At 41.4% G+C, this 25,013-nt stretch overlaps 2 protein-coding genes across 3 annotated transcripts; both read left to right on the forward strand.

The window, feature by feature from the left end:
• The first annotated feature begins 10,313 nt into the window (after positions 1-10,313).
• On the forward strand, positions 10,314-14,101 carry LOC115670244 (trans-cinnamate 4-monooxygenase). Its single transcript, XM_030591466.2, has 3 exons — positions 10,314-11,191; positions 11,863-11,996; positions 13,290-14,101. The coding sequence occupies exons 1-3, from the start codon at positions 10,407-10,409 to the stop codon at positions 13,886-13,888; spliced, it is 1,518 nt and encodes a 505-aa protein (XP_030447326.2). The 5' UTR covers positions 10,314-10,406; the 3' UTR covers positions 13,889-14,101.
• Positions 14,102-17,119: 3,018 nt separating this feature from the next.
• On the forward strand, positions 17,120-21,140 carry LOC115670476 (probable serine/threonine-protein kinase WNK4). 2 transcript variants are annotated; one of them, XM_030591767.2, is made up of 7 exons: positions 17,120-17,521; positions 18,174-18,439; positions 18,598-18,821; positions 18,912-19,069; positions 19,147-19,456; positions 19,807-20,121; positions 20,415-21,140. In XM_030591767.2, exons 1-7 carry the CDS (start codon positions 17,438-17,440, stop codon positions 20,918-20,920), a joined length of 1,863 nt encoding a protein of 620 aa, XP_030447627.2. In that variant the 5' UTR covers positions 17,120-17,437; the 3' UTR covers positions 20,921-21,140. The 2 variants fall into 2 exon arrangements, with proteins under 2 accessions (XP_030447627.2, XP_056176095.1); XM_056320120.1 differs by lacking the exon at positions 17,120-17,521 and adding an exon at positions 17,653-17,812.
• Positions 21,141-25,013: the final 3,873 nt, after the last annotated feature.

A 25,013-nucleotide genomic window follows, 5' to 3' on the forward strand; every position in this document is an offset into this window, starting at 1 on the left:
AATTTCGAGATTTTTCTCTCTAAGCAAGGTTTTGCTTGAATTATTCGCGGAACGCTGCGTCATCTTCTTTCTTTCTTTCTTTCTTTTTTATTTGTTCGCATTGATGATGAATGCAACTTGCAGTAGTCGTGTTCATCCGAAACTCTTGCGCCTCTAGATCTCAGGACCGGTTCAAGCTCGAGAGTCAACTTCAATGAACGTTCATGTCGACGTGGCCCCAGATTGATGGGAAAGTAAACGGAACCGGTACAGATGATCCAATCTAATTAAGACTTAATCAATATGTAACTTACCTGTTCTGCAATTATCTTTGTTTAAGCTGGTCGTGGCCAAATTGTCAAATATAGCTAGTTGAAAAGTTTTGGTATTGGCAACTCTCTTCATCCATTTTATTTCCAAACGACCTAGCACTCGCAGTGTTCCAGAAGTTCTAGGGTTTAGGGCATCTAGATGGAGATGAACACATCGCAGTCATTACAATTCATGCACGTACGCATGTTTCCACACGTAAAAGAATGAAACAGAAATGTATATGGTTTGACTTATTATCAGAAAATTGAAAATTTGGGGAAGATATGTTTAAGATTTAGAATTTATGGGTGATTCATGTGATTTTATATGATTATTCTAGGGAAAATTGTCCGATAAACCCTAAACCTATTGCACAGATGCCTAAATTTGCATGATTGAAAATTGTCCAAAAAACTCTAAATTTAAAATGTTTAATACTACAGTAGGAAATCATCAAAAGGTATAGTACTAAATTTGCATAACAAAATGTTTAGGACTAATATGGCACAATTGAAAGATTTAAGAGTGAATTGACCTCCATACAATATGTTTATAGCTTTTCGGACAATTTTCCCTAAAACAATCATATAAAATCGCACCGATCTCCCATAGATTCTAAATCTTAAACATATCTTTCCAATTTTTCTATTTTGTGAGTCCTGTTTCTTGTAATTTTTCTGATAGCCTTAAAAAACAAGGTCAACTTCTTACAGCTAATTAGAAAGGGCAGGGAGAGACGACTCAAAGGACCAGCGCGACAATTTTCTTTGAGCTTTACCATGAGAAGTTTGGCTTCCCGCCACGATATGTTTGGATTTAATACTATAGAGATGTCGTCACTCGACGCCATTCAAGAGCCGCTGCTCCGGGGCAGACCAGCTTCGTCACCAGAAACGCAGCGAGATAGAGGTTGAGAATCCATTTCTCCAAGCGAGATACACATGATACTACTGCAAGCTGGTTCGAACTCATAGCCTTCGCGACCGGTGGTGTTATTACATGCGTGTTTTACTTCCGAACGTGACAACGTTATTGACCATGTATGGATATCGCGTGTTGGACCAGCAGCTTCCCATTCATCAGGAGGTGGACTCCCATCTGTAGTCGTCTGATTTTCCGAAAGGGAAGGGTTTTCCTTTTCTCCTGTAATCTATAGTCAAATATTCATGCATGTAAGTACGTCGAAGACTCCCTTCTTTTTAATGTCTGTTCGCATGATGATGAATGCAACTTGCAGTCGTGTTCATCCAGGCTCTTTCGCCTCTAGATCTCATGACCGGTTCGAGCTCGAGAGTCAACTTCGATTGGTGTTCATGTCAACATGATCCCAGATCGATACGGAAGTAAACGGAACAGGTACAGACATGATCCAATCAAATGGGGACTTAATCAATATCTAACTTCGCTGTTCGTTTTATTTAAGCTGGTCGTGGCCAAATTGTCAATTATAGCTACTTAAAAAGTACCGGTACTAGTTCAGATACACGATATGTGCAAGAAAACTGGACAAATTAATTATGTGACTACTTGGTCTAACGAGAAAGAGAAGCGATCGCTTGAATGAGAGGATTCGGAAAAGGTGTGGCTTTTTTGTGGCCTTTCAGGATGGGAAGAGGGGGGGAACAGATTGAAGCATTCCACAGCAAACATAGGCAGAGTGTTCGTGAATTATATATATATGTTTGAAGTTGAAATTAAATGAAAAAAGATGTCTTTGACACGACATTATTTAGCATTTGGAAGTCCAATATTAATTGCGTTATCATTACAAGTTTTACGGATAACTTTTCGGAAATAGCTTACAATAAGTCAAAAAGATAAAACCGTGAGACTCGAAATAAGACTGGACAAAACAAATGGAAAAATACCAAAAAAGTCGTAAACCTATTGCATTGGTATCAATTCAGCCCTAAACCTTTTAATTGGACTAATTTAGTCTTAAACCTCTTTATATTAGTATCAGTTTAGTCCATCCGGTCAATTTAAGCTAGAAATTACTAACATGGACAAATCATTTAAGAAAAATATTTTTCAACATTTATTTTCCGTGAAACAAACTTACCCTGAATAAAAAAAGCCGAACATAAAAATAATTTCTTTCGCAATCACTATAGGGAATTGTTCATTACATAACAAATTGTGGAAATGGCTGTTCAAGAAACTTCATCCTAGATGATTAAGAAGACATTTCATGTACTAAGTAGCTGTAAAAAGAAGCTCTTACTGTCGTGATATTGTCAAGGCCCGCAATGAAAACCTGACTTTTTACTGTTTAGACAGCTCTTGTCATGTTCCATCCCCAAAATGCTCTCCTCTGCACATGCTAAAAGACTGGCAGTTCGAAAGGACAAGTAGTAATTAGATACTGATTAGGAGGAACTAATTGTCTAGGTTTAAGCCAACTGGATCTCTATAGCTTTTCTGGCCGCGTTTTGTACTTTCCTAAGCTAGATCACCTGGACCAGTTTTTCCTCTAGTTAGTGCATTAATTGCTCAATCTAATCGAGTACCCCAATTGAGCATCTATCATTACCCATTTACATTGCGAGTGTGCTTTGCAACACTGAAGGGAAGAAGCAAAAGATACACAAAAATTAGAAATGGATCAATTAATCCATTGGTAAAATCAGAGCTGGTCATGTTAACAGGTAATCAAAAAGATACTTATTTACTATGTTTGAAAAAAAAAAAAACTTAAAGAGCATAGGTCGATTAACTTTTATATCCAAATAAGCAGGCGGCCACGATCACACGACGAAAGATTTTAGCTATTTTAAAATATGATTTGTAAACAAGTGGCGCGATTTTGTTAATGGTTGGTGGGAGAGCGCTCATTAAGCAATCAACTAAGTCAACTTTGCAGTTTCTGACGCATTTATCGATTTTTTTTTCCGGAAAATCCATATCCTGCATGCTAATCAAGGGGGGCACTCCCTAGAGATTATGTTAACAAGGGTTTGGGTTATTGGTAAAGCGAGATGAATCCCAAAATCCAGAGCATAAATGGCATTGAACCCATATTGCTCTTTTGGTGCTTTTTCTCTTTCAATGCGAAAAAAAATAAATGCAAAGCTCAAAGAGATCTCATATCACCAAAGTGCCCTAACGTGAAAGCCCTAAAAAGGGGGCAAAACAAGGAATTCAGGAAAATGGGCGGACCATATCAATGACATGTTTTTTCCTCCTCTTGCAAGAACTTAATGATAATGAAATTTTTCTTCCTTTTTTGTGGGTGGAAATTATCATATTATTGAGATAACGTTGACGTAGCCAAATGTAAGACCAAGATAAAATAATCATGAGGAGGTAGCTAGAACACGAGATGAAAAAAATTGGGGGTTAGCTTCTTTTTGGTGGTAGGTTGGTGGGTTGTAGCTGTTCCCGCCCGTCCCTTTCTATGGGTTAGGTAAATGCATTTTCCCCTTTTGAATCCGTCCCAAATCCCAGCCCTCCTTGACCCTTCTTTGTTATATCCCCTCTTTAATTCCTTTGATCGCACCCACCAATCCATATTACAATTTCATTAGTCTTAATGTTGCCATCCTGACGTCGTTAAGTATGATAATCATATCTGATGAGCTTATAGATGTCACGATTTAGATGCGCGCATTTACCGGGTCTTCTCTATTCAGACGAAGTCTATGCATGAGAGACCCCCATTGTCCCAGCCATCGTCGCTCGGGTGCAGTGTGCCATGCCTGATTAGATGCTAGAAACGTTGCTTGATTCCGTCAGAATTCGAACCAATACGGCTGTGAGCCCCAGATCATTCTCGACCCCTATACGACGCGAGTCTCGGTACATTCTTCGCGGACCATAATAATCGCGTTCCGACCGAGAGATCCCATCGAAGGACAGCGGGAGCATTAGAGGTTGAGAAATCAGGGGGACCAATAGGATCGATGACTATGACCTAACGACGCAGACAAAGAATACTGTATCTAAAGCAGAGATGAAGAGATGGTGGCGATGGAGAATGGAGGAGGTGGTAGGTGGCACGAGGATTGAGGGTGGGGACAGAAGTGATCTGACCCTTCCATTCCTTGGACGAACAGTTAGAGAAATTCCGTCAGCCGCAAGAACGAGCCAAACGTGATGGAACGTCGAGTTTCCACCCCCCACCCCATGCCTGCGAAACAAAACGAGGAATATATAAATGATGATGATATCATGTATTGTTTTACTTGGTCGAGTAGAAACATGGAACATGTATAATACCGAGGACGGACACACTCGAAGTATGAACGGCTATGGAAGGGATAATTGTCCAAAAAGTCCTAAACCTATTGTACGACAACCAATTCAATCCTAAACTTTTTAGTTAAGCCAATTTAATTATAAACATTTTGATGATTTGTCAATTTAGTCCTAAATCTTTCTTTGTGTTGCCCATTTAGTCCTAAACCTATTATTTGGATATTAGTCCAGAATGACTAAATTGACAAATCGTTAAAAGTTTAGGACTAAGTTAGCAAATCTAAACAAAAAGGTTTATTATTAAATTGGCAAATCGTCAAAAGGTTTAGAACTTAATCGGTACAACTAAAAGGCTTCAGATTGAATTAGCCTCTGTACAATAGACTTAGGACTTTATGGACAATTTTCCCGGCCATGGAGAGTTAGCTATTAATAAAAGATAATTGTAAAAATCATTCTTGACTTTATTCTCTTACTAAGAATTACCGTTACATTTCAAAACCTACATTTTACATCTCTCCTGTATGTAAAATGACTTGTGTACCGTTATGCAGATTCAAAATTTACACCCAAAACCTTAGCGGCGGTCGCGACAGCCTCCAACATGCAATAGATATGCGGTGGTGGGTCTGTGGGTGTGAGCTTGTTGGGTGGGTGTTGGCATGGGGGAGAGAGAGAGAGACGCTACAAAAAACACAAGGGTTAAGGTGATAATAATTTTTTTTTATACGAATCGCTTGTTGCATTTGCTCCGTCACTTTGCCTACACCAAAGGGTACACGAAGACGGGCAATAAAACTCGTCACTTTGGAAAACCAAAGGTGACATAATAAGATCGTCTTGCTGAGAATGACAACACTCATTTTTTGTCGCCGTAAATTGCCCAAAGGCGATAGAAATTGGACATATTTGTCGAGTCTATAGCGATAAAAATTTATCGCCTATATATGGTTAATTTTCATGCCATATTGCCACCATAGGTAACAAAACACCGGTTGCCTATGGTAAATTTTTTATCGGATTAGGTTTATATTTCTGGCTCGGTATTGCAATATATATTTTTATTTCCATTGCCTTAGAATCGTTCTTTTGTTTTTAATTGAAATTTGATAATGATTATCTTTTTTACTATTTTGATATTTCAAAATTAGACTATAAAGTTCGAAAATGCATAATTTTACATAAAATATTTTTCCAAACATAATTACAAGGTAAATCCAGTGAAAGTACTCAATGCATACTTGCTCCTCCACGAATAAATCCTAATCCGGAACAAATACTCAGCTATAGCAAATGGCATAAACTAAAATTATTAAAAAAAATTATCATTATTATAGATGCTTAAATAGTAAGGGAAACTTACCCAATCAAACCTAAATTTGTTGTACAGATGCCAATTTAGTCATAAACCTTTGCGCAAAATTTCAATATAATCATTTCAGAAAATTTTTGCCGAAAATCGCTAACTTGGTAGCATGCCATGTAAAACGGCCGATGATGATTGGATTGCCATGTCAGCCATTTCTAACAAAAATTGATCGAAAGGATTACATTCAAATATTAAAGGTTTATGATTAAATTGGCAAAATTGGAAAGTTTATGACTGAATTTACATCTGTACAATATGTTTAAGATGGATTGGAAAATTTCCCCTAGATAGTAAACCAAATAAACATGTACCTAAACAAAATCCAAGAATCATACTCTATAGTGTCACCAAATCAAGAGTATATATCAAAGCACAACTATAACACAACTAAGCCACAAGTAGATCCTAAGTGATACGTCAAACTTTTATTTAACATTTTAATATAAGTAAACCATCAGGAGTGAAGGTCTCAATTAATTAATTAAACACCCAATTTGATAATTAAGTTATCATTTAATACAACATGGAAAATGATAGCGGATCTGATGGTCATTATTACATTTTCTCCTCATTATTGGTACGACCATGTATTAACTTTCACGAGTACAACAATTTATTGTGTAAGTCAAAAAAATCGCAAAATTCAATCCTTTTGTAGTAAATACTACAATGCTTCATACCACTAATGCATACCCTTCCTAAAGGAGAACTAGTTTCTCACGCAAGTTTGCTTGATTTAACTTGTCTTGTAGCATTTAATAAACCTATTTGATTATCCAATTGAGTGCTGGGAATTTAAAAAAATTCAGCACTTGATGATATTCGGCTTGTGTGATAATCATGACCAACAACAATGACTTAAAAGATTCAATTAAGTTAAACAATCACTTGTCACTTAGTAGGACAAATAAAGGAGACGAAATTACTGTTACTTTCGGTCCAGGGAGGCTCCATCTTCTCAACTCGAATTTAAGATTTTCTCTCACGATTTGATCTAAAATATTTTATTGTTTTCATTTAGTTTTTTCCTTTGTTCGTTGTGATGCTCTTTTCTACTCGCTGGACGTATTTTCCACTTCCATAATTAGGAATCGACCCGTTGTTTTAAATTCTTCAAACCAAGATGTTTGATAGGATCAGGGAGGAATACGATGAGTTCATATTGCACAGGAAGCAGGTTATACGATTGCTTTGAGTTTTGGAAGCTCTTCTCTTTCGATATATATCTAGATCTAGATTTGGAAGCTCTTTCCTTCCGATCTAGATTTAGATTTGTGGATTCCTTAATGGCGTTTCCATGTTCGTTCAACCTCTCCCGATGGGAGCATGTTCAACCTGTTTTTGATGTCACCCTATGGTGATGGTGTTGAGGCAGCGTGCACCGCCCACTGAGCAAGTCATAATTATTGGAGAAGAATATTACGGTGTGTGCTCATCCATTATAATGATGCGAGATTCGGTGATTGGCCGCCGTTTGTTCTGTTTTGATGTTGAGACAGATGTGTTATGTGTTCTCGTGGGATGAAAGCATGCTTATTACAATCGTTTGTACTTTATTATTCTACTTGGGATTTGCTTTGTTTTAAACCTCTCATGTATCATCTTTAAATCTTGAGATATAAATGAAATATTTACTTTCGACAAAAAAAAAACTAGAAAAAATAGCTTGTCAATTAGAATATTACCAATTATATCGCTAAAACACATCGATAACAGTGACAATTCCATGTATGTCAAGAAATTAAAAATATTCAATCATCAACTAAAATAACTTTCATTAATATTTTCAACATTTAAAACTATGACATTGAAAATTCATTGCTTAAATTTTCAGCACTTATTTTTCACATTTATCAAACATCCCCTTTAGTAGATGTATGGTTTAGGGAGAAACTAGTCCGTAGCTTATCCGACAAGAGCATAGAGTGATTGTCGGGACAAGAGGGTTCGAACAAGCCGTGACTCCTAACAAGTTTCGAAGTTGGCAAAACGGAAGGAATGATCCTAATCACACATAAACTTGGAAGAATATTGTTAGGCCGATACTAACATGTACGTTAGTGCTTCGAGTGGAGAACCCTATCACGATTTAAGTTCCACATCATATGAGAGAAGCATTATGAACTACTTATAAAGACCAATAACATGAAATTGTCACCACTTTGAGTATTCTTTTTGGAGACTTCACATACATGTATCAGGGCGAGTGATTACAAATGTTATCAGAGCAAGAACCTCCGAAGTAAATGCGTGATTTGAGGATATATTTAAAGTTAATTTGGTACGGTTTTTTGCAATAGTTATTGTGTAAAAGTGTGCTGCAGCTTTCGCAAGATAATCGTGCAAATTCTTCACTATAGCACATCCTCTCAAAGCTGCATCATCTTCAGTTAAATTACACCTCACCTAATTTTGAGGTGTTGCAACTTCACGACTTAGCAAAATCTATAACAGAACAGACACCATGCCTCTGAACAATTCAACGAGGGTAGATTATAGTCGTTGGAGCAAGAGAAATTAGACGAAGTGTGCCTTTCGGCAGGTTTTTAGGATGGCAAAGGGATGGGATTAATAAACCATCAATCGAATAGGGTGCGTATTGTTAGTCAATATTTTATTGACATTGATGAAACTTCAATACTTCAATTGAGGAAGTTACTAACACCTCAAAGCCCCACACGGGTTACATTAGATGGGGGAGGCCCTTTTATATGATCAAGTGAATTCATAAGTAAAACTTGTGATTAATCCCAGATGGTCACCACATTTAGTATCCCTTTTGAGGGACTTGGCTCAAAAGGTGAATCGCGTCGAGTCGTCACAATAACGTAAGTATATTTCAAGATGCAAAAGAAAACGCAGTGAAAAATGAGACATTGATTTAGCTTGTTAATAAGATTGCATTTGAGGAACATCGATCGAACCTTGGAGATTAATTGAAGTCTTCAAATAAAATCAAAAGGGCCTTCAGTGAAAGCTAAGGGTAGTTTCGTATTTGTCAATTTATTCTAATCTAGCTATGGTATATATACAGTTTGACAACATTCCTTTCCATTCTGACCAAAAAAAATAAAAAAAAGACAACATTCCTTTCCATAAGTAGTTCATACATCTAATTACAAAACCTTACAGAAGAAGATGAATTACCCTTTTCACATTTGCTTGGAAAGCGTGAAAAAAAATTTGTATTAGCTAGCGCTTTCGGAAGTTTATATCACTTCATATCATAACAGAGATAGTGAAGAACAAGTGACACCAATCCTATATGTTCTCTCAATCTTTCCCGAGAGCGCCCCGCGATTATTCGAGCAGACTTCACCATTGAATCTTCTGTCGTAATGATGTGTCTCAATTTCGAGAAAGCTAAATTGAGTCGACTTGCCTCTCTAGAAACCGAGATGATACATATCCAACGGTATCATACTCACATGCTATCCACATCAGTGTCGGTTATGTGGATGGTTGGCCTCCACGTCAATTCCGGCCAAAATAAGTCGGATAGACCTCATTAGCAAATCGTCAAAAGGTTCAGGACTGAATTGACCAGATCAAAAGGTTTAGAATTGGCACAAATGCAATATGTTTAGGACTTTCTTGACAATTTGCCCCCCACCCCCTCCTTTTTCGGTATGCATGCAGTCCAGGTGTGCTACCTCGTACTCAATTCCATGAATGTATAGTGTAGCTGGTATTTCTCTTTTGGGCGTTATGCTTTGGCTCTATGCACCAAATCAATTTGACACTAGAAAAGGAGAGTTGCACTTGACGCAAATTGCCATATTTTCAATGTTGAGAGAGAGAGAGAGAGAGAGAGAGAGAGAGAGAGAGAGAGAGAGAGGGTGAGGTGAATGCAAGGCCAAGGCATTTACTTCTCTCAAAGTTGGACGTGTTCCTTCCTTCACCAACCCACTCACAATCCAAACCCCCCCAAAAAAAGAAAAAAATTCAATAAATAAATAAAATAATGCTAATTCAAAAATAAAGAAAAGAGGGAAAAAAAGGGAAAACACCTACGCTCACCTACTCCCGTTCTTTGACACACCCACCTCATCCCGGCGCCCAAACCGTCAACTCACGCCGTCAACCCGCTCCCGTCCTTCAAAGGAAGAGCGAGTATTAATATTGCTTACGTCATAAAACGCATCAGATCACCTATATATATATAATATCTCCCCACCTTTTTCCGATTAAAACAATATCCCGTCCACAAATTACGCGATCGACATGACGCCGAAAATCCAAATTGCTCACGTCATAAATACATATTTATATATACCCTAGATTTTCAATTTTTACTTTCGTGTTCTGCCAGTGCCAGGTAGTGGTAACGCTGTTGTAGGCGGCAGCGTGTCCCGCCGAACGCACACACGTTCCACACCTAACGCCTCCTCGTCCGTCACTCCTCCCAACAATAATTAGCAATCGCTTATTTATACCCAAACTCACCACCACCACCACCACCACCACCACCACCTCCCCCCGCCACCACCTTCCTCCTCCTCCTCCTCCATCATCCGAAAACCTCCCGCCTCTGCCTTCGGCGGCCGCCATGGATCTCCTCCTCCTGGAGAAGGCCCTCCTGGCCCTCTTCGCCGCCGCCATCGTGGCCATCGCGGTCTCCAAGCTCCGCGGCAAGCGGTTCCGCCTCCCTCCCGGCCCCCTCCCCGTCCCCGTCTTCGGCAACTGGCTCCAGGTCGGCGACGACCTCAACCACCGCACCCTCAGCGACCTCGCCCGCAAGTTCGGCGACATCCTCCTCCTCCGCATGGGCCAGCGCAACCTCGTGGTCGTGTCGTCCCCGGACCTCGCCAAGGAGGTGCTCCACACGCAGGGGGTCGAGTTCGGCTCCCGCACCCGCAACGTCGTCTTCGACATCTTCACGGGCAAGGGCCAGGACATGGTGTTCACCGTGTACGGGGAGCACTGGCGGAAGATGCGCCGGATCATGACGGTGCCCTTCTTCACCAACAAGGTGGTGCAGCAGTACCGGACGGGGTGGGAGTCCGAGGCGGCCGCCGTCGTCGACGACGTCAGGAAGAACCCGGCCGCCGCCCGCGAGGGGATCGTGCTCCGCCGCAGGCTGCAGATGATGATGTACAACAACATGTACCGCATCATGTTCGACCGCCGGTTCGACAGCGAGGACGACCCGCTCTTCGTCAAGCTCAAGGCCCTCAACGGCGAGCGGAGCCGGCTGGCGCAGAGCTTCGACTACAACTACGGCGACTTCATCCCCATCCTGAGGCCCTTCCTCCGAGGCTACCTGAAGATCTGCAAGGAGGTCAAGGAGCGCAGGCTGCAGCTCTTCAAGGACTACTTCATCGACGAGAGGAAGTAAGCAATCTCGCCCCTTCTTTCATTCATTCATTCATTCCTCCGTACTGTCTTACGTTTTCTTTGTCAGTAAAATCAGTCATATTTATTTTCGCAAAATAGCTAGAGTGGATGGATATTATTCTCGTCTTATCTGAGGGCCTCGATGAGTGCGCGTGGACTTTTCTGGTTCCGCTTTTGTTTTCACCGTTGTCGCGTAGCTCTTACTTTGTAAATACGAGGATGGCTACGTTGGCGAACTAGAATGTGTTGTGATGTGATTAGACCATGACGATAATCGCAACCTGTTTGATTCCGTTTTTGACAATTAGTCCAGAAAATAGAGAATGCAAAACGAAGTGGGTGGGGGGAGGGGGTGGGGAGAGTCGAAAACGGCAAATTGAATTTTCAACTTGAAAGCTGCGTTAAATCAAGTCTGCGGGAGTTAGTGTATCGCAATTTATGACTCTCTGAGTGTCGACGTGGAATGGCGGATACCGGAAGTCATGTCGACTGTCGGCACCGCCGGCGACCCGTCGGTGCTTGGATTGAGTTTTGATGTTTTTGGTGGCTGTGAACAAGTTTTTAGGGGGTTCGAATTGAAAGATTGCAGAGTCCACCTAGGCCGAACGTGCGAAAGAGTTAATTTCGATGCCGCGAAACTGAGAATATATCGGAAAACTTTTGTGCAGGAAACTGGCCAGCGTGAAGCGGATGGACAACGACGGGCTGAAGTGCGCGATGGATCACATTCTTGAGGCGCAGCAGAAGGGGGAGATCAATGAGGACAACGTTCTTTACATCGTCGAGAACATCAACGTCGCCGGTATGTCCTCGCAAAAAGAGCTTGCGTTTTCTTTTCTCTCTTGCAATTAAGCCCGTGTTAGGAAAAATTCTTATAGTTAGATCCACAAAGGAAATGGGCAATCTCCCATTTTATGTGAAACCTAAGAATTCGTCAAACAAATCGAGGAAAGGTAGGAGTGGAGGCAATTGGGTGTTTGGTAGGACACGTTATTGCCTGCCCATGAAGTCAAATCGATAACCCCGGATGTTGAAAATTGGTGTCTTAAGGGTAGGATTTGGAGGAGAGCAAAATAGTAGATAATCCCAGCCCGCCATGTCATCGCGGTCCTAAGCCATTGAGGACGCGCCACGTGTCGAGCGTCACCGGCGAAGCCAAAACCGTGACAAAAGAGAAGATACGGTCAACGGCTTTGACCGGCTGTCATCGCCGTTTGACGAGAGGGGCAGTTCGGTAATATACCGGGCGGATTGGGTGTGTCCATAGTCGCATAGGCAGGGGAAATAGCCAAAGCCATTTTGGTGGGGGAATACATGATCAAGTGGCACAATCAAATAATTTTTGTCCAATAATTCGGATAAAAATTTGATGACGGCGATCCATAGCCACCCGTTTTGGCGGTGTGGTTGGCGGTCTGCTTTAATTGCTATATCTTTAGCATGAGGAGAAGTAATGGAATAACGCGATGGTAGTCTCTTTCGCCGGTCTTACTCGTGACATGCTTATGCATCATCATCGATTTCGATCGGCGCATTGAAAATCGCGACACGTCCTTTGTCTGATTGACCAATACATGTTCGAGGAGCAATTCCTATGACCTCAACTAGGAAACTTATCTTAATTTTTCCGGGTTGCGTAAGAGCTCTGTCCAATTTTCATTCGAATATGCTTAGTAAATGTTGATGTGGCGGGAGGTGTGCGAGTCGAATAAGCAATAAGAACGTTTGTGGGTCCCGAAGGTGCAACATAGAAGTTGAATATCAACCACCGGATGATGCCACATACTCCATGTGTGGGTGAAGAGACGGTTGATGAACAGATTGGCCAGCCAACCCCCGCATGAAAGCCATCCCCCCATCCTCCACCCACCAACACGCGCCGACCGCACCAATTCGTGCTTTTGTTTGCCCGTTTGTTCATGTCCATCCCGTGTTGGTCATAGGTTTATGCCCGAATGGGGGAAGTTTTCATGTGTTAGGTAAGCAGTCACAAGCGTCCTGATGACGTGAAAAATGAGCCGTCGATTAGTTTTCATTTGTATGGTTTTGATTGGATCGAGAATGAAATGGGATGATGACGGAATTTGTGTTGCAGCAATTGAGACGACGCTCTGGTCGATCGAGTGGGGCATTGCGGAGATTGTGAACCACCCCGAGATCCAGAGGAAGCTGCGGGAGGAGCTCGACACGGTTCTGGGACCTGGCGTGCAGGTCACTGAGTCGGAGATGCACAGGCTGCCGTACCTCCAGGCGGTGGTCAAGGAGGCCCTGCGGCTGCGCATGGCGATCCCGCTCCTCGTGCCCCACATGAACCTCCACGACGCCAAGCTTGGCGGCTACGACATCCCCGCTGAGAGCAAGATCCTGGTCAATGCTTGGTGGCTCGCCAACAACCCGGAACACTGGAAGAAGCCCGAGGAGTTCCGGCCTGAGCGGTTCCTGGAGGAGGAGGCAAAGGTCGAGGCCAGCGGGAACGACTTCCGGTACCTCCCCTTCGGGGTCGGCCGGAGGAGCTGCCCCGGGATCATCCTGGCCCTGCCCATCCTCGGGATCACCATCGGCCGGCTGGTGCAAAACTTCGAGCTCTTGCCACCACCCGGGCAGTCGAAGCTCGACACCACCGAGAAGGGCGGCCAGTTCAGCTTGCACATATTGAAGCACTCCACCATTGTCTTGAAGCCAAGGTCCTTCTGAAGTTGATCCCACAGTGACTCTAACTTTCGGTGGCTGTTGATGTGTGGAGAGTTTGTGGGGGGGGCTAATGTGAAAAATATTAAGGATTGGACAAAGCATTTTCAGGATTTGCCATATGAGAAAATGATGTTGTGTTTTGTGTTGGGGAAATACCAAGCTTTTATGTCCTTTGATAACTGAAACTTTATCTTATGAGACATTTGTTTATCTGCAGCAATCTCTCTCTCTCTCTCTCTCTCTCTCTCTCTCTCTCTCTCTCTCTCTCTCTCTCTCTCTCTCTCTCTCTAAAGCATAAATTAAGGTACCAATGCATAGTGCACAATGCAATTTCTCATAATAAGAACCTTTGAGATCTTTCTATATGTACTTCTGTTCTGATTTTTTTTTTTTTGGTCAGAATACTTCTGTTCTGAATTGAATAGCCATTGTTTTGACCTTCCCATCAGATATCACTATTTAGCTATAGCTTTCCCACATTAGAGAAGGGCAAAGATAGTATTAGATGAAAAATATGAGAAGGCCCACAAAAGGAAAACTTTGCATAGTGCACTCAAAGTAGTCAAATGGAAGGTAAGAAAACGAGTGGGCAGATAATAGGAAAGTAGGAGATGATCAATTAGGTAGGAAATTGATTAGGGGGGGGAGGAAATTATGGCCCTCAAATTAATGCATGTTTATTGTCATGTAATTTATATGAAATGGAAGGGCTGATATAGAAAAGTTAGGCAAGAAATCGTTTTACTCTCTCTCTCTCTCTTAATTCACATTAAAATGTAACATGAGAGACTATTATATAGGCAGAAAATCGACTAGGCAAGAGAAAGAAGTGACAACTTTCAAATGCTAGGAATAGTTCATTTGCCTTAGCACTTCAATATAGTCTCTTGACAGAACGCGAATATCGCTGCTGTCGCGCGTATTGGATGATCCGGAGGTTTATTAGCCTAGATGCTCCGTCCACAGAAGTATCTGTTTTCGCTTAATTTCAGTGCTTCATTGTTTTTATAAGTGACGAGCAAAGAATTGACAACTCCAAGGCGTTGTCACGAAGAGTGTGAGGAATCTAACAGGGAAACGGCACCGCGTGAGGAGCCAGTGAGACAAGTCAAGGATGTTGGTACCAGACTTTTGTCCAGGAGCTTCTCAAAAACGATGCCTGGGGATGAGTACACAATGACCGGCCCACAACACATGACCGGGCCCTGCCGTCGCTCTCGATCTTCCGCCACGGAAATCGACCGGATGATCGTAACCGATGCTTGGCCAAGGAGTAAAGAAAGGACAATGCTGCACGGTTGGTAATTGTTTGTTGGAGGTTGGTGGCTTGGGGGAGCTTGGAAGCATTTTTGGAAAGCTATACTTTCAACTCTTGAAAGTCCCTCGTTGGAGAGACTTCAAGTGTATAGAAGCTCGGGGTGGTTTTGAGAGTTTTTCGTCTTTCGTTTGTACCCTGTATATCGACACGTTAGATTTTGCTCCGCTTTCACCCGTAGACCCGGGACACATCGACCGGATTTTGTAAACCTTTTGCGCTGTTTCTCTGGACTCGATTATGCATTTAACGCTTTCGCATAAGAATTTTTTTATAAATTGACTTTTCTCATAATATGCATACTCGATATTTTGAAATTAAGTAATTTTCTTTTGAAGCACGTTCAACGAATACTTTGTAATTGGTCCGTGATATTAGTGGAATCTTACGTGCGCGCTACCCGGTGGGTTTTGCTACTCTTGCACTCCTTAACATGACCATTATTCAAATCCATACAATAAACGTACTATAAAATTAAGTAATTATAGCATACACTATAAGTGTGAAGGAATTTCATCATTGAGTTGAGAGGGTAGTATAATTTTCAAATCAAGGGTGGATAAGACCGAATGCAACACACGACTGTCTTTTAATGCGCTCTCCAAATGTGCTTGTTCCCCACTTCTTTTTTACCATGGAAAATGTTCGTGGAATAACTCCGATGAGAAGAAAAAAAAACAAGGTGTTAAGAGTCCTTCCTGGCTTTTAAGATCCTTTTTCAAACCTGATCTCTTTTCGAATCAAGAAATGGATAAATGGACACATCGCATAGCAGTATTCATTAGGCGTGATCGGTTTCAGGATGGATCGGTTCCCGCCCTAGAACTGAGAACCGGACCAGGCAAAATTCGTTCTCAGCTCGTGGAATTAGGAACTGACCTTGTCCACCCAGGAATCGGACCGGTCAGTCTTGATCCGATTCCCGAATTGGACTGAGAGTGGCTGCAAATTTTTTTATATTCTACTACATGCACGGAATTTTGTAATGTTACACTTTAAGCAGTCACACATAACCATAAGTTATTAGAGGCTATCAAACAAAGCCTCTTTGTCGATCAGCAAAGCAAGTACTTATGCAGCCGGCAAGAATTTATATTTTAGTTAATTGAAGAAGCTTGGCAAACGCTAAGCCAATTCTCCAGCATAACTTGTGTAAACTACGTCTCTTGACCTTGACAATGTATTCGACTTGGGAAAATTTATGGTGCGTTTGGTTAAGCATTTTCAAAGTCCCTTTGGAAAAATTTGGGATATTTGACAACCATCTTTCGAGGGACTTTCAAGTAAAAGCCAACATTGGGAAGGCTGACAACTCAAGGCATGTGTTAGAATTCACCAAAATGAAGATTGGATTAACTTGAACCAGTGAGAAGGACTAAACCAATGCTTATGTTGTTCCACAGGTCTGGTTCCGCTCTAGGAAGTAGGAACCGGACTTGTTCCCGCCAGTTCCAAATTTTGAAAATCAGGAACCGCATGGTTCAGTCTGGTTCCTGGGTTGGATTGGGACCGTGCTCGCCCCTATTCCTAGAGACCGAGGGGCTCGAAAACCAAGAAACGAGTCATGCATAAGGTATTATGCACTGGGCTTGGCCGAGGCTTCCTTGCTCAGGCCTGGGTCGACCCAGTGTCAAAATGGGCAGGCTTGGGCATGCATTCCCCCTTGTTAGGCCTTGCTCAGCCGATTAAGCAATTGCTAAGAATGTGCATGCAAACATAGGACAGACGGACCACTTCATCCCACGTGTCGGCTGCGCGCGACATGTAGGAAGGAAGGAGCACGAGAGCTTTGTTACCTAGTGCAGTCGCTTCAGGCAGCACAAAGCTGAGCTGAGAAGTAGAAACTCTCCCACTAGATGTTGCCAGTTGCTACGTATAGTGACACCCACATCCCTTACTAATCTTTCAGTCAAATCCGTCGCTAGCGCAGCGCCTGATATTCCCACTTCCTCTTTTAATTGTGGCCAAAGGTGCACGACATGTAACGATCACATGGTGTTTTTGTTTTTGGCGTGCCTTGGATAACGCAAACCAACCCAAAGCATTTCGTTTGACTGCTCAAAGCTCTCTGATTCCCTTTTAGTTCTGGGTGAATAATGTCTTAGGGGTTCATCTGATCTCTCACGATAAGCTCCTGAGGTGAAGGGCCGTGTCGGAATAGGCCTCTTTCCATAGAACAAGCTGACCAGTTTTAGTGAATTTCCAGTTCCTCAAAGCTTGTCCAGCTTGCTCTCGACATGTACAGAATACAAGCATTGGCAGCGGCGCAGGCCGAGCCTGGATACTATGTCGAGACTGATCCTACCGGTCGGTATGCGCGGGTATGGGAGTCGACAATACTGTTTCCCTTTTGGTATTCAATTCAGTCATTGATCGTTTATTAAAAACCAGTCCACCTCCAATTAGACACCATCTTAATATTTTATAACTTGTTTGCGGATTTGTTTATCTTGCAAAAGCTAATAACTTTACATAATTATTGGTTGGCTCAATTCAAGATGTGTACTATGTTGGTGAAGGAACTCTTCTCATATCTTTGTTTGGGTCAGGAGGAGCTGGAGATCAAGGAGCTGTGAACAAAGTTTCATGTTTGCACGTTTGTTCGTATCTGTGTATGTTTAGGTTGATCCTGAGCTTATTGCTTCCTTGGAAATGGTCTCTTTTGAGAGTTGCAATTTGCCTTGTCATGCTTTAAGTAAATGGCATGAAAAAGGAGGGAGCATTAAAAGAACCTCTGTTTATACAGGAGTTCCTCTGATTATTGCGAATGCATCAACTGATTATGATATCGCATTGATAGCCTCGAGTTGTGTCCTCGATTTGCCTCAATTGTCTATCTTGCTTTTTCCGCAAGTGTCTTTGTATGCGTTCATTTGGTGGCAACTGTAGCCAGATTGATCCCCCTATCTTGTTCTTGTGTCTTCATTTTATTCATTAGCCGTTTTCATTCCTTTCCTCCCTCGCTATGAACAGTTTGAAGAAGTTCTGGGCAAAGGGGCAACCAAGACAGTGTACAAGGCGATTGATGAGGTCCTCGGAATGGAGGTGGCATGGAACCAAGTGAAGCTGAATGCATCGTTTCGGTCTCCGAACGAATTGCAGCGTCTGCTCTCAGAGGTTCACCTCCTTGGCACCCTCAATCACGACTCCATAATGAAATTCCATACTTCATGGGTCGATATCGATGGAATGGCCTTCAATTTCATCACCGAAATGTTCACTTCAGGCACCCTCAGAAAGTAAAATTTCTCCTTTATGTAACCTTCTCACCAAGCATTTCCTCGACTTTACAAGCTCTTCAGGCCTTCGATGTGATCTGTGATCACCGTTTGGTGATTTGACTGATTTGGGCCTTTTCACTTGCGAATTTGTAACAGAGATCTGCTTGGTTATGCAGTTACAGGAAGAAACACCGACGATTGGACATCCGAGCCATAAAGAATTGGGCTGTTCAAATACTTCACGGCCTCGTGTATCTGCATGGCCGCAATCCGCCAGTAATCCACAGAGATCTAAAGTGTGATAACCTCTTTATTAATGGCCATCTGGGACAAGTTAAAATTGGTGATCTTGGACTCGCAGCGATTCTTCATGGTTCTCGGGCAGCTCATAGCGTCATAGGTAACAATTTCCAACGATGAGCATGACGATGTCTTAGACGCTTCTGATTACCTGATTACCTGTTAATTTACTGACATTACACGCTCTCAGGCACTCCGGAGTTCATGGCGCCAGAACTCTACGAAGAGAATTACAATGAGCTTGTCGATGTCTACTCGTTTGGCATGTGCGTCTTAGAAATGCTTACTTGCGAGTATCCTTACACTGAATGCACCAATCCAGCTCAAATTTACAAGAAAGTCATGTCGGTAAAGTCCGGATCCAATGGTTTACTTATGCTGACAATAACAGACGCCTTATGAGCATGCCACTCTTCTCAACTCAGGGAAAGTTGCCCGAAGCATTCTACCAAATCAAAGACTCGAAGGCGCGGAAATTTATCGAAAAATGCTTAGCAAATGTTTCGAGTAGAGTATCGGCGAGGGAGCTGCTACACGACCCATTTCTTATAAGTGATGAAGATGACCAGCTCCAAGGATTGAAGTTCAAAATGCCGGAGCCGTTCTTGAATGTGAAAGATGTGGAAAATCTGTGTGCAAGGGATGATCCACTCAGGACAGACATGACGATTACGGGAAAGCTGAATCCTGAGGGTCACACCATTTTTCTGAAAGTTCAGATTGCTGATAGAAATGGTTTGAATTCCAATTATCTTCCTACATTCCATTAGAACCATTGGAAGTACAAAATCGCTGTACACAAGTTCTCCCATTCAGTCAGTACTAAGTTGTGTAAATTAGTTAAGAAGAGTGCATGTAGATTATGGATTATTATCTGGTATCATTTGCACAAAATCGATGCCTCAAACTAGTTATATATTGCCCTAAACGGAAGTTGAGGTAAAAATTGCTGAACACATATAATTCTGAAATAAGGTTAAATTAAAGAGGCTGCTGAAATTTCTGGCTACGCTTATCTTCTCAGATCTTCCACATTGATGAATCTAATGAAGGTTTTCTTTATATCCTTCCCATTACCCATGCAGGTTCAGTGAGAAATGTGTACTTTCCTTTTGACATTCTAAATGATACTCTGATTGATGTCGCGATGGAAATGGTCAAGGAACTGGAGATTGTGGACTGGGAAGCGGAGGAGATAGCCGAAATGATCGGCGGAGAAATCTCCGCTTTAGTACCTAACTGGACGAAACAGGACGTGCCAGACTACTATCAGGAGAATGATGATGGCTTTCCTCTACCTTTCCTCTCATTCTCCTCGGGTTCATCATCCCAGGCATCGCCATCGGGTTTTACAGCCTACAGGGGTAATGAAATTGCGTCTGACTACAGTTGTCTCCATGGTATAGCTTTGTTCTTTTTTCGCTCACTAAGATTTTGATACAACACAAGGTAGTCAAAAAGCTGATATAGAGTCTAACACGCCAACAACAAAAGACAGCTTGTTTAGTGAATATATCTATGATACTTCATGCAGTTTTATTGCATCATGGAAATGAATGAACTAGGATAGAAAATGCTCATTTTCTGGGGAACGTCATCGCTTCTTAATTGCATATTATTTTCCAGATCTGTATAATTCTTCCTGAAATATATCCGACCTCAATTTTTCATGAAGAGTAGCACTGTATTGCAGATATGCCAGACGATACGAGCTCTCCAAGCTCCATACAGTCTGGTACATATTCCCACACAAGTTACTTCTGCCCGGAAGATCACGAAGTGAACCCAGGTCCTTCAAACCCAGATCAACACCTTATCAGCAGAAGCAACAAACCTACGAGGCTTTGCGCGGATGACTACCAAAGGCCAAGGCAATTCAAGGTTAGAAGTCAGACCTTGCAATGCCAGGTCCTGACAGAGTCCGATAGAGACTCTGCCTCCATCATTAACCGGAGGATGATGGGCCGCAGATTGTCACGGAACAGGTCTCTGGTAGATGTTCATAGCCAGTTACTTCACCTGTCATTGCTGGAGGAGGTGAACAAGCGGAGGCTGTCCAGGACAGTCGGAGCAGTCGAGAACATCGGGTTTCAGGCGCCCCTTGAGATATCAAGAAACGTGCCACAGACTGGTGGGTCTTGTTTCATCAGCAGTTCAAGGAATAAAAAGGGCCACAGGATTCAAAACAGAAGAAACTGAAATCTGCCCTCTCTCATGGGTGTCTAAAGATGGTAATTTGTATCAAAATGTTAGGAATTTAGCATTGTATCCACCCTGCAAAGATCAAAAGTATTAGCCTTCTAGCTTAAAAGAGTTCATATTAACGTTTAGCTTGACGCAAATAATACATATTTCGAGTGTCTAATGCAAAAACTATCAGCTGATGCCTGCTAATATACAAGGTAAATGGATTTCACAATGATATCTTTGTATTTGCACCTGTTATGTGGGATAAGTTCTTGGGGATTGCTCTTTTGGCGAGAGTATTGCTCTTTCTTTATTGCGAAACTTGCCTCTCTTTTTATGTAAGGAGCATCTTTAAATTTCTAAGGTTATGTCTGAAAAAGGGGTCTGGTCCATTGTGTTTGTGCTGGAGGGTTTTGGGCCAGATTGTTTATGCGTGCATCTTACTCAAATAGCTGACCTCTTGCGCATTGGTAGGCACTACAAAAAAACAAGGGATTAGCGACGAATTTTGCGACGAAAAATTTGGCAAAATCCGTCGCTAATCAAATTTGCGACGAAATTAGCGACGGAAAAAATTCCGTCGCTAATTCGGCGTTGCAAATTTTTGCGACGGAAAATCTCAATTTCCGTCGCTAAATTGCAACGGAAAAAAATTCGTCGCAAATAATTCGTTGCAAAATTCGTCGCAAATTAGCCACGAACATTATCCGTCGCAAATAATTCGTCGCAAAATTCGTCGCAAATTAGCCACGAACTTTATCCGTCGCAAAATTCGTAGCAAATTAGCCACAAACTTTATTCGTCGCAAAATTCGTCGCAAATTAGCCACGAACTTTATCCGTCGCAAAATTCGTCGCAACTTATTCGTCGCAAATTAGCCACGAACTGTATTGGTCGCAAAATTCGTCGCTAAATATTCGTCGCAAATTATACACCATTTGGGCCATCAAATCTTGTCCATAGCAATAGCTACGCATTAATGAACATCATGTAATACATTCAAAACAATCAAAGGACACGAGACAACCATAGATTCCACTTCAGAAACAGAAAACGAACAAACCAGACACAATGCCATATAATTGAAAAATATAACTGAAGGAAAGATGCTAGTCCGAAAAAAATAATGACATATGCAAAATTGCAAAGTCTGACATGATGCTATTTGATATCCAATCTTATAATACATTCAAAACATTCAAATGAGGCGGGACAACCATAGATTCTGCTTCAAAAACGAAAAATCGACAAACCAGACACAAGATTGGGCAGCTTTGGTACTCAGCATGACACCAAAAGCAGTCACTTTTGTCGACACCTGATGAAATGTGGATACATAAATAAAGATATTCAATCAGTCCAGCATATAAAAAAAAGCGTTTATGTATGGATGTGGAACTAGGTATAAAAAAACAAGTAAGAGGGTTAACAAAAAAACGTTTCAGGACGAACATCAATGTTCTTACATATGAATATGAGTCAACTTTGACATCCACTGTAGTTTTTTCACCCTTGTAAATCGTATTTCTGTCACCTACGAAAAATTAGATCCTTCTCCAAACAGCATTCAACAGTTTAATGACTTAGAGAGGTGAATTACCAACACCAATTCCCAGGAAGAGAGGACTCAAAGTCAATTAAGGCATGTATTTCTACAATGTTCAAATATCATGATTTTTTGTAACAAGCATGTCATCCTGGGATCTCTAAATTTTCAGTTTTTCGCAAGCAAATAACGTAGTTGTAAGAAAGTTGTGCACAGAAAGTAATTGTAGCGCAGGAACATATTGGGCAAACTGCACTTATGGCACAAAAGATTGTGAAGCAAGCTTACCCTCGATTTTAGGAATTTTAACTAGAAAGGACCGAGAAAATCATCATCATCATCAGCAATCTCAACATCATTGTGTTGCTCATCATTGTGCCCATCACCTATTGGATTGGCGGGAGGTACAGGAGGAACCTCATCGTGATCGAGGTTGAGGTGTCGCATAACGATTTGCATTTGTTGTTTCAAGTCATTTATTTCTTCGTCCTTCTCTACAAGTATATTTTTCAGTTGGTTCAATTCTTGGGTCATTTGCTCCTCATGTCGTGTCCTCCTTCGAACAGCCGCATTTGATGATGAAGTTGCCGCATGATTCGTCATGTATACCCTTGACAAGGATACCATCCCAAATATTTTTCCTTTTTTCATCCCATCCGTTGCCTCCACCCATAATGCCATACTGTCAACTGATGGCTCAGACGTAGCAACACCATCACCACCACTAGCATTGCTCATTAAAAGTTCATCATATTTTTCCTACATTAACAATATAGATGAAAATAAAATAACTTCATATATATAACTACCATAAATATTAAAAGCATTCACGGTTTTCATTCTAGTTTCCATAAAATCCAAAGTATAACCTTACATACCTTAATAGCTTTTGCTCGATCGCCAGTCCATGTCTTATCTTTTTTTTGAAATGTGCGTTCAAATGTAGCTGCAAATGTCGGTTCCGTCCCCAATTCATGTGCCTACAAAATGTAAACATGAGTAATTGAATTAAATTAACTTATAACTTATTTAACAAACTTACCATTCGTTTGCGATACTCCCCAATGTTGATAGAGCCCCCAGCATATGTGGCAGACCCTTCACTAGAACTAGAAGATCAATTCTTTTTATTCTGCTCACTGATTTGCTGATTTTTTCAGTTTCCCAAATTCTATTAACTTCCGTCCAATTGTCAGCTGTAATGAAAGCCGGCTTCACTTGCTTGATCTTCGCTCTATTCATCACATTTCGTATGTGATCACTGACTTTCTTCTTAAAAATTATTCTCACTTCATTCTCTTCCTCTTCATCTCACCTGAACTTCCGTTGCAATCAATACAAAAACAACTGAAAGTTATTATGATGGTCACATATCCATTACTATTCACCAGACAATTCGACGATAGATTTTGTAAAGTTCATCTCGAAGAAAATATCTGGTCCCTTTATTACCGAAAACTAAAGAGATGTTCTGGTCCATTTACATCATTCTTGACCATCAATATACTACACCGAACTTAGTTGGTGAGAAATAGAACATCTAAAACTTACCTTGAACTCATTCCACCACAAATCTTTCACTTCTTGTGGAGCACTGCTGTAATTAATGTATTGTCCCATCCAATAGTTTTTGACTATTTTATTCAGTTCCCTCATAACAAACGTAGCATCCGTGAATCTGCATGCCATATGGATATTGTGCAATATCGACAATTCAGTTGACATCCATATCTAAAACCATAAATATTACCTATACTTAAAAAAAAATGAAGTACTTACGAATCTCCAAATGGGCATATCATGAATCGGTTATCTTCTTCACCTGTGTTTCCCTCATTATTCGATTGTTGCGCTGAATAATAAGGTGGAACGGAAGGAGATGGATCTAAAGGAGATGGAACTGAAGGAGATTCAGTTCGCATGTGTCCCAGTCCCCTAACATGTTCTTGAGTGTTGGAGGAAGAGCCAACGTGTCCATATTGTCCATCAGCATATAGTGGTTGAGGGTTAGATGAAAGGGCAGGGGAAGAGGAAAGGGACGGGGACGACGACGAGGAAGGGGCTGGTCTTCTATGCATGTGACCTCCACATTTATACTGACAAGTAAGAAGGTTAGAAAAATATGTAAAAAAATATGAACACGTATTACGGACACATAATGACGTACATGACGAAGCTTACCATTTTGTTTCAGAAGCAGAAAATGTATCCTTTTAATTAGCCAATGCCGAGTATTTATGACGTGCAATTTCCTACGAACAAATATACTATGAATCGCACTCATTTTGATATCAAACATCAATATATGATCACGATATGCCATGCTAAGCCAACAATAGCCATAATTAACCACACGATCCACTTTCAAACCACACGATCATTCATCAAGTACAAGATCAACTATGAAACATCAATTTCAGCCACATGATCTTCGTTCTCGGCCACACGATCATTAATCAACCCACACGATCGGGCCATAGTTAACCAATCAGCCACAATTAAGCAAATCAACCACACGATTAAACTAATTAACCATACGATTGGCATTAAACAACTAAG

Source organism: Syzygium oleosum, unplaced genomic scaffold (genome assembly GCF_021117445.2).
Source record: "Syzygium oleosum isolate NSW1041296 unplaced genomic scaffold, Sole_v2.1 Sole_v2.19, whole genome shotgun sequence".
Taxonomy (NCBI): Eukaryota; Viridiplantae; Streptophyta; class Magnoliopsida; order Myrtales; family Myrtaceae; genus Syzygium; species Syzygium oleosum.

What these genes read in the sequence shown, in the direction of transcription:
- LOC115670244 (XM_030591466.2), top strand. Translation starts at nt 10,407, where the DNA reads ATGGATCTCCTCCTCCTGGAGAAGGCCCTCCTGGCCCTCTTCGCCGCC. An exon ending in TACTTCATCGACGAGAGGAA is followed by an intron (nt 11,192 to 11,862) that starts GTAAGCAATCTC and finishes ACTTTTGTGCAG; the next exon opens with GAAACTGGCCAGCGTGAAGC. An exon ending in CGAGAACATCAACGTCGCCG is followed by an intron (nt 11,997 to 13,289) that starts GTATGTCCTCGC and finishes TTTGTGTTGCAG; the next exon opens with CAATTGAGACGACGCTCTGG.
- LOC115670476 (XM_030591767.2), top strand. Translation starts at nt 17,438, where the DNA reads ATGTACAGAATACAAGCATTGGCAGCGGCGCAGGCCGAGCCTGGATAC. An exon ending in CTACCGGTCGGTATGCGCGG is followed by an intron (nt 17,522 to 18,173) that starts GTATGGGAGTCG and finishes CGCTATGAACAG; the next exon opens with TTTGAAGAAGTTCTGGGCAA. An exon ending in GGCAGCTCATAGCGTCATAG is followed by an intron (nt 18,822 to 18,911) that starts GTAACAATTTCC and finishes ACACGCTCTCAG; the next exon opens with GCACTCCGGAGTTCATGGCG.